Genomic DNA, 10,036 nt, shown 5'->3' on the forward strand with positions numbered 1-10,036 from the left:
CAGACAGACAGACAGACAGACAGTCAGGAAACTTCAAGGAAACATCAGGTGGTCCTTTGGGGAGAGCAGGATATCCCACAATGCCTTGCAGTGCAGAGAGTGCCATTGCCAATGAGACAGGAAGTAGCTAGTGATGGAGGAAAAATTCGGAGAAATTTGTAACGTTGTTGTATCTAGAATGTTCTGTTTGGAACACACACACACACACACACACACACACACACACACACACACACACACCTGTCTGTCTGTCTGTCTGTCTGTCAGGGTCCTCCTCTCTGACAGGAGATCTTTGGTAGTTGGCAGTGTGGGCGGGGATATGGGCGGAGTCAGAGTGTGTGGCCGGGGTTGTGATGGTGTGGGTGGGGTTAGGGTGGATTTGGGCAGGGATAGCGCAGGACTGTCCAATGTCTGCAGTCTTCTCTGTGATTGGCAGGGGGGTTAAAGGACATTGCTGATTGCTTGCGGCTGTCCTGATGGGGGAGGGGCGGGGTCACCTCCAATGACCAATCAGAGCCAGAGGCAGGGTGATTGACAGCTGCCATATATGGGGCGAGGAGGGCGGGGCCAATGATCTAAGACCTAAGAATAGAGAGAGAGAAACACTTAGAATAGAATAAAAACATCACATGTCCATGTTTGAAAAGGGATATGAAGATATATAAGGTGAGAAGACGGACGGATAGATAGATAGATAGATAGACAGACAGACAGACAGATGGATGGATGGATAGACAGACAGACAGACGGATGGATGGATGGATAGACAGACAGACAGATGGATGGATGGATAGACAGGTAGACAGACAGATGGATGATAGACAGATAGATGGATGGATAGATAGACGGACAGACAGACAGACAGATGGACGGACGGATGGATGAATAGACGGACAGACAGACAGACACTCACTGATTGGTGGAGGGTCTTTACACTCCCCCTCCTCAATGGTGACATCATCGATAGCGATGTCTCCCTCAATCCCAGAACCCCTCACTCCCTCCATCACCATCTGGAGGAGGGAGGAGGTTTAGAACAGGGTACGCTGATGGCTGGTTGCTGCGGTGACAGCAGGCTACGTGTGGGTGGTTACCATGGTTACCTGGAAGGTGGTTGTCGGGTGGATGTTGACCTTGGCCTGCCTCCAGCTGTTGCCTTGGTTTCCTGTCAGACTCCAGACCGACGTGTCCGTCACAGTCGGACCTTTCTGACGCAGGAACACGTTGAGAGCCCCTGAGGAACAGAGACGGGTTCTGTTGGTACTTCAAAATGTACCTATTTGCAGTAAAAAAAAGTGGTGTGTTTGTTTGGTTTTTGAAATGGAGATTCGTGAATGTTCTGGTTCTGATATTTGGACTTTTTTTTTCTAATTTGGAGTGAGTTGAGAAGTACGTACGTAGTCGTACCTATTACAGTGCAGCTTCAATGCACCTCATAGTACTATGTGTAGTACTATGTCTAGTACTATGTGTAGTACTATGTGTAGTAATATGTGTAGTACTTTGTGTAGTACTATGTGTAGTACTATGTGTAGTACTATGTGTAGTACTTGTGTAGTACTATGTGTAGTACTATGCATAGTACTTATGTAGTACTATGTGTAGTAATATGTGTAGTACTGTGTGTAGTACTATTTGTAGTACTTGTGTAGTACTATGTGTAGAACTCACCGATGTGCTTGCCGTACATGTGGTAGTAGAAGGAGAAGCAGTACGTGGGGTCAGAGGTCGCGCTGCCGGACGGACTCTTGGAGCCGGCATTGAAGGGCGGAGTCAGGATCCGGGCGGCGTCGCCCTCCTGACGTGGCCGCGACGTCTCAATGTACATGTAGAACCCTGGAAGACAGGAAACAGGAAGTCACCACCTGTGTGTGTGTGTGTGTGTGTGTGTGTGTGTGTGTGTGTATATGTGTATGTGTATGTGTATTTATGTGTGTGTGTGTGTGTGTGTGTGTGTGTGTGTGTATGTGTGTCTCTGTGTGTGTGTGTGTGTGTGTGTGTGTGTGTGTGTCTGTGTGTGTGTGTGTGTGTGTGTGTCCCACCCTGCTTGGACCCCCTCCGGTCAGTACTAGGTCCAGTATTAGGTGTGTACTTTGTGTCTCTCGTGGCCGCGCTGTGTCGTGTCCAGTCGAACTGATCTGACTTCTCCTGCGAGAACAGACACAGAGCCTCGTCCTCGAAGCCGCACTGGAACTCCCCTGGAGTACACACAGTACACACACAGTACACACAGTACACACACAGTACACACACATTACACACATTACACCAACACAGTACACATACAGTACACACACAGTACACACAGAGTATACACACAGTAAACACTGAAATCAGTATGTTTGAATAAGAAAATGTAACTTCACAAACATCTCAAAGAGTGAGTGAGACAGGAACTGAGCTCTGTGAGACGGGTACTTACTGAGGTGCGGGTTCACTGGAGCTGAGGAGAGACATGGAAACATGAGTCAGAACTAGTCGGGTCCAAAACACCGTCTCACGTACCAGTCCACCGCTTGTATTACGGTACTACTGTGGTTATGTGTAGTACTGTGGTACTACGCAGTACTACTAGTACCGTGTAGTACTGTGTAGAACTGTGTAGTACTCTGCGTACCGCTGTAGGTGATGATGCGCTCCGTGGCGTCCCCTTCCCCATAGCGGCTGATGGGCGTTAGACGGACCAGGTACGACTCGGGTTTGACCAGTTCTGTCAGATTGTGGGTCAGAAGTTCCCCCTTCTGGATGGTTCCTTCTATGGGGATCTCCTGCTCCCACCAGCGGTGCTGACCCACCTGGAAAACACACCCAGAGCCACTGTACTGACCTGGAAAACACACCCAGAACCGCTGTACCCCCTGGAAAACACACCCCGAACCGCTGTAGCGGATGATGGAGTGTTGTATTTGAAAATGACAAGAATCAGAACAACACACTATGACTGACAGAATGGGCGAGAGAGATGAATAAATGATGCTTTCAGCTCTCTCTCCCGCTCGCTCCCTCATCCCTCCATCTCCCTCGCTCTCTCTTATATAATCCACTTCCTGTCTGACAGGTCAGGGATAATGTCTGAACTTCCTCCTTTACATTGTTTTCCTGTTCTCCATCTCGTCACTAAATCAGGATTTTGTTTCATCAAATCAAATAGAAAAAAAAAATATATATATATATATATATATATATAAATATATATATAAATTGAACTGCTCACTGCCATCCCATAATACCAATTCTAGTTCTGGTTCTGGTCCTGGTTCTACTTCAAGTTCTGGTTCTAGTTCTGGATCTTGTCTTGGTTGTGGTTTGTTTCCTGGTTCTGGTTCTGGTCCTGGTGTTCTAGTTCTGGTTCTGGTTCTGGTCCTGGTGTTCTAGTTTTGGTTCTGGATCTTGTTCTAGTTCTGGTTCCGGTTCTGGTCCTGGGGTTGTGGCTGCTGGTCTACCTGTCTGATGCCGAGCCGGTAGGCCAGGACCCGGTCCACGGCGTTAGGTTCCATCTGGGTCCACTGCAGCCGGAAGCCGTAGACCCGGGGCCGGTTCTGCCAAAGCGCGCTGTAGGTGTCATAGTAGAACTCTGGAGCGTAGGCCTTCCCTGCAGAGACCACAGGGTTATTATGGTATGGATTCTATTAGTCTCATGGTGGTACCTGCCTGGGACAGAATGGTGGCCCTGGTTGGGCCCCAAACTCTAGTTAGTGCAACAAAAGGAGCCTTTCCAGTGCAGGAACTGTAAGTGAGGTGGTACTTTCCAGGGTTTCTGGAACCATTGGGGGCGGAGTTTGTAGGACTGAACAAATGTGATTGCACTTGACTGCAGTAAACAGCTGGTTTAACGTTGTGTAAGGGCAATAAAACGATGTTGATCATGTTCACGATAAAATCTTCTACGATAACCGGTGATAAATGCCAATCGTACAGCAGAGAAACAACCATGTGACAACGACAGCCAATTGTACAGCAGAGAAACATGATGTGACACCGACAGCCAATCGTACAGCAGAGAAACAGCCATGTGACACCGACAGCCAATTGTACAGCAGAGAAACATGATGTGACACCGACAGCCAATCATACTGCAGAAAAACAACCATGTGACACCAACAGCCAAGGTAGAGCAGAGCCGATGCCTCCTCCGCTCTCCACCCAGTCGCGGTGCTCTCCTGCTGGGCAGCGCAGCGGGGAGGAAGCCCCCGGAGCTGACGCGGTGGGTCTTCCTCAAACACCAACTTCAAGTGGAACACGCCCTCCTCCCAACTCGAGCGGGCGTGGCCCCCGCCCCCGTAAAATGACAGCCATTACAGACAGAATCCGTGGTCAGAGAGAGTCCCCTGGTCCCATCCAAACGTCCCCGCATATCATCACGGAAGTTTTGAATTGTTCTCAGACAACAGTGGTATTTATACTATATATTTAAATGTACAGTATATAATATATATTTATATATTGTTTATTCTATTTATTTATCTTTTGATTTTCATTTTTTTATTTTATTTTATTTATTCAGCGTTTAACATAAAGCTGTGAAAATACACTTGAAACTGTAAATTGAGCATCATCATTATTAATAAATATACAGTATATATTATATATTCTATATATTTGGTCTTTTTAAACCTGGATGTTCCTCCCGTGGAAGAAGCAGCTGAGCGGCTCCTGTTCCACAAGGTTCTGGTTCTCAATGCTCCACCCAGGAACCAAGGTGGAGCTGTTTGGGTTTGGATGCAGCCTGTCCAACCAGGGTATGCTGATCAATAACTGAGTGATCGGTTTGATCGGCTTGACCCCGGTGCGCACAACACACTGATGCAGGGGAGCAGAGGTGCATTGTGGGTAGAGAGCGACCAGCAGGTGATATGTTCTGCAGCGTCACACTGCAACACAGTCTGTGGAGTGACTAAAAATAGAAACTGTCTCTCTCCATCTCCCCGTTCCCCACACGGAGTGACTAGTCTGCTACGGCGCTGAGCCACAGACAGGTCCGTAGCTCTAAACGACAGACAGGCCTGTAGCGCTGAACCACAGACAGGTCCGTAGCCCTGAACCACAGACAGGTCCTTAGCTCTGAACGACAGGCAGGTCCGTAGCGCTGAACCACAGACAGGTCCGTAGCTCTAAACCACAGACAGGTCCGTAGCTCTGAACCACAGACACGTGCAGCATCACTGCAGCGCTGCGTGGCAGGTGCTGATAAGAGGCTTATTATGGGATGGAGCGGAGGGGAAGCTGGCAAGGCTGTTCCCACGGCGACTGCTCTTGTTCCTCCACAAACACGAGACGGGACACGTTCCCATGGAGACGGAGGATAAACATCATCATCCCATCATCTGAGGAGAGGGGGAGGAGTCTCCGGTGACCCCTTCACCCCGATCTCCCATGATGCACCTCTCACCTGTGACCAGGAAGCTGCAGCGTCCGGCTCCGGCCTCGTTGCTGATGTCACAGGTGTACTCCCCGTAGCCCTCCCTGTTGAGCGCTCGCACGTTGTAGTCGGTGTCGTGGACGCGCTCCCCCAACACGCCCACCGTCAGGAGCCGCGCCCCCAACTTCCACTCGTAGCGCAGCAGGCGGGCGGGGTCCGCGCGCTGCAGCACGCAGCGCAGGCTGAAGGCCCGGCCCAGACCCTGACGGACCTCCACCCGAGCCGGCTCCACCACGGGGGGGACTGGGGGGAGACAAAGATAAGGTGGGTGAGGCCTCCATCCGGACTCCGAGCTCTCCTCCCCTCTCCACCCCTCTCCACCCTGACCATGTTCTCATCACTGTCCCATCACGACCACTGACACATTGTTAGTCCTCCTCTCCCTGCTCATTCCTCCTCTATTTGTCTGTCTGTCTGTCTGTCTGTCTGTCTGTCTCTCCACCCCAAGCTGGACCTGGTCCTAGCAGGTCCAGCTCAGTTCTACACATTCAGAGCCAAAGACAAGACTTTGTGTCCATCTTAAAGTGAACATAAAAGGGCTGCCAGCACAGTGTGTGCATACCATGCAGGACGGCCAGACAGACAGACAGACAGACAGACAGTCAGACAGACAGACAGAGGAGGGATGAGCAGGGAGAGAAGGACTAACGATGTGTCAGTGGTCGTGATGGGACAGTGATGAGAATTAATGTTCTATTTAAATTATAATGACCAGATAATTACATTTAGATCCTGACACACAGACAGACACACACACACACACACACACACACACACACACACACACACACACACACACACACACACACACACACACACACACACACAGACACACACACACACAGACGGACACACACACAGACGGACACACACACAGACGGACACACACACACACACAGACACACACACACAGACGGACACACACACAGACGGACACACACACACACACACACACACACACACACACACACACAGACACACACAGACGGACACACACACACACAGAGTTAAAATATTGATTAAAACCAAAGAGTGTTAAAACTTATTTCTGTGGCACCAAGTTTCTATGTGTGTGAAAGATTTGGAGCAAAATGAAAATATGAATTTTAAGGTGTGTTTCCATGTGTAGTCAAGGTGTATTTAAGGTGTCTACAATGTGTATTCAAGGTATATTCCAGGTGTATTCAAGGTGTATCCAAGGTGAATTCCAGGTATATTCAGGATGTACTCCAGGTATACTCCAGGTGTACTCCAGGTGTACTCCAGGTATACTCCAGGTGTACTCCAGGTGTACTCCAGGTGTTTTCAGGTGTCTCTCTCTCCACTCACACTGGACCAGCAGCTGGATCAGCGCCTGTCTGGGCTTGACGTTGAAGCCGTTGTACTGGCTGGTCTGGCAACAGAAGGTCCCCGTCAGGTCCCGGGTCACGTTGTGGATGCGCAGGATCCCGTCGTAGCTCTCCATCTGCGCTGCTCCACCCACCGTCATGGCCGCCGCCGCTGAGCCGTCCTGCTCCAACCGCGACCACAGAATGATGGGCTTGGGCTTCCCAGACACCAGGCACTGCAGCTCCACCGTGTCGCCCTCCTGGGTGATGATGTGAGAGCGCCCCCTGGGGACCGACAGCTCTGGAGGGACTGGAGAGAGGACACGTGATCTACTGGGTCGACTGGACCTACTGGATCTACTGGACCTAAAGGATCTACTGGACCTACTGGACCTAAAGGATGTACTGGACCTACTGGACCTACTGGACCTAAAGGATGTACTTGACCTATTGGATCTAAAGGAACTACTGGACCTACTGGATCTAACGGATCTACTGGATCATTGTAATAAGTGATCCGTAGAGATGCTGGTCCTGTATAATGATCACTTCTTACAGTGATCCAGTAGATCCATTGGTCCAGTAGGTCCAGTAGAACCCAGCGATCTGGTGGATCTATGAAGCAGCGTGTGGTGGCTCTACCCACCTGTGGTGGAGGAGATGTTGACGTCGGTGCTGATCTCAGGGATGCCCCCGTTCCGCAGCGAGGCCACGCAGGTGTAGGTCCCGAAGTCAGTGAACTTGAGGTCGATGATGTCGAGGTTGGTGGTTCCCATGGCGACCTCGGTGTCGCCGTGCGTGATGACCATGCGCTCGGAGCTGCGCAGGGCGCGGCCGTTCTTCATCCAGCTGAACTGCAGCTCCTCGGGCGGAGTGGCCTCCACCTGGCAGCTGATCTTCACCTCACGGCCGATCTGGATGTGGTCGTCGTTATGGTACGGATCCGGGGTGATCCAGAACCGACCTTTCCTCAGCCCTGGGGGGAGGCAGGAGGGAGGGAGGGGGAGTTAGATAACTCCATCTGCACATCTACACATCCTCAGGCAGGAGGTGGTGAGGAAGAGGAGGGTGAGTGTTCTATCCATATACATGAGGGGAGGAAGGGGAAGAAAGAAAGAGGGAATGAAAAATAAGAGTGAAAAGGAGAGAGACCCGAAGGAAAGGAAGAGAGAGAGGGAGAGAGCGAGGGAGCTGGGCAATCAAGCTTAATAAGTAATGAGAGGTTAGCAGAGCTGACAGACTGCAGGCTCAGCACACACACACACACACACACACACACACACACACACACACACACACACACACACACACACACACACTTCTGAAGCTCGGGGGAAAATAAATTCTCTGAAGAACTTTAAGTCAAGAAAGGTGCAAAGATTTGACAAAGAAATAATTTATTTTGGTTTCGTTGGAGCCATATATTCACAAAAATCAGCTCTTTCCTGGTTTCAGCTGCTTGGTGTTTAATCAATCAATCAAAGGTTTACTGTCCTCCAGAGGAAATGTTTCACATAACCTGTTTAATATGTTGTAATAATACTAGAATAAATTACAGTAGCCTTGTCAATGTTAATGTCATATTATTATTGTTATTATTATTAGGGGTCCAGCCCACAGGGCTATTTATATTGTTCGGGGAAAATTTCTCAGAATTTTTTAATCTAAAATTATTTGACTCAGAAGAACGGCTGAAGCTAAAGAGTTGAGGTGTCATTTAAACCGGTATGTCACAAACATATCATGGTTTAAATTTCATACAAATCGATCCACATACAGACCCAATATTAGGGGAAAACCGACCAAATTTGACCCCAAATATTCAGTTGGTCTTGTCTAACTGACACGTCACACACGTGGTTATAAAATCAAGAAGATGACATTTACAGTAAGACACTTTATGACATCATCATATTATTTACTTTTAATGTGCAGGTTCTGATTCAGAATGTGCATTGGACCGTCTCGAGTGTGCGGTGTAGACTCCGTCACTCTGCAGTTGTTAAGAGATTACAAACTATACGTTTATGTGTATATTTATGTACTTTCTTACCTGGTAGATGTCTGTGGATCTGTTCCATTGACATTTTATCTCTTTGGTCACATTAATTTGCCGGATTCATACAAAAAAACAGTGTGATGTGGGGATGGGATGGTTTGAGCAGCCACACCTGACCTGGAACGAGGCGATTGGGTTAGGGTGGCTGCATACCTGCCTCCTCTCTACAATAAACTGGTGTTTACAACCCATTGTCTTCTGTGTCCCTGTGCGGAGGGCCCTGGAAGCCCCTCTTGGCAGGCGGAACTGCCACCACATTAATCCACAAAAACACGCGACACATGTACGACTCAGTGATGCATTCAAGACCCAGCGAGGTTCTCACAATGAGAAGTTCTGTTTTACAGGCAAAGATGGACGGTTGTTTTAAAGACAGGAGGGTTGCGCTGTGTAGACCGTGGTTGCTCCACGAGACGAGCAACCAGGAGCCAACAGTCCAGGGGAGCCCATGCTGTGTTCAAGTAAACTGGTAACTGCTGTTCACGTTTTTGCACCGCAGGAAGTTCTAAGAACCTTTGGAGGAACCCTTTCCCTTACTTTTGTGTTGATTCACGGAACCTGGAATACGTGCTTAGCGTGACTAAACTGGACCCGTGCATTGCTGCCTGCAGCTATATTTATTATTATTAGGGGGAACTTTTTGTGCTAAAAATGTCGAACAGCTGTGGCTGTGGCTGCAACTACAGACAAGGTTGAGGTGTCGAGGTGTTAGAACCAGGACGTCTCAGACATCTCGTGGTTCAAGTTTCATCCAACTCAATCCATATAAGGAGTCGATCCATGTAAGGAGTAATCCATTCTAAATGTGCATGGACGTGCTTGTGGCTACGAACGTGCATTCACATGGTGTGAGCTGTGTAGCGTCGACTCCTTAGGAGTGGCAAACATTCCAAAACATATTCCGTGTTTGTGACCTCACACAGAGAGTTCGCTTGTAGCGCCAGAGCAACGGGTCAGAATCGGGTCCATTTGATTTTAGTCCCAAAAGTTAAAAAGGTTGATGAAATGTCTCTGAGGGACATGCAGTGTTGAATCCATTTAAATGGAAGCGTGTTGTTGGGAACTTCCACCCGGAGTGATTTCCTTCCACAGACACACCGTGAGGCAGGACTCTGTGGACTACAGGAAGTAGACAGGGACCTGACAGGAAGTTGACCGACACAACATGCAAAAGTAGATCCTTGTATTAGTAATTCTGTGTGTCACGAGGACTCACAGCGTCACTACTTC

General features: G+C 49.0%; 1 protein-coding gene across 1 annotated transcript in view; it reads right to left on the reverse strand.

Annotated features, from left to right (window-relative positions):
- Positions 1-472: 472 nt before the first annotated feature.
- The window catches only part of mdga2a (MAM domain containing glycosylphosphatidylinositol anchor 2a), a 38,066-nt gene continuing 28,502 nt past the window's right edge, over positions 473-10,036 (reverse strand). The window contains exons 7-17 of the mRNA XM_080011946.1: positions 7,394-7,723; positions 6,749-7,057; positions 5,390-5,662; positions 3,444-3,592; positions 2,618-2,795; positions 2,423-2,443; positions 2,043-2,198; positions 1,672-1,836; positions 1,104-1,234; positions 914-1,013; positions 473-582 (exon numbers count right to left, since the gene is read on the reverse strand). Coding sequence (XP_079868072.1) covers positions 494-582; positions 914-1,013; positions 1,104-1,234; positions 1,672-1,836; positions 2,043-2,198; positions 2,423-2,443; positions 2,618-2,795; positions 3,444-3,592; positions 5,390-5,662; positions 6,749-7,057; positions 7,394-7,723 — 1,901 coding nt within the window. The 3' untranslated portion in view covers positions 473-493. The remainder of the gene's footprint in view (positions 583-913; positions 1,014-1,103; positions 1,235-1,671; positions 1,837-2,042; positions 2,199-2,422; positions 2,444-2,617; positions 2,796-3,443; positions 3,593-5,389; positions 5,663-6,748; positions 7,058-7,393; positions 7,724-10,036) is intronic.

The sequence above is a fragment of the Zeus faber genome, assembly GCF_960531495.2.
Source record: "Zeus faber genome assembly, chromosome: 13".
Taxonomy (NCBI): domain Eukaryota; kingdom Metazoa; phylum Chordata; class Actinopteri; order Zeiformes; family Zeidae; genus Zeus; species Zeus faber.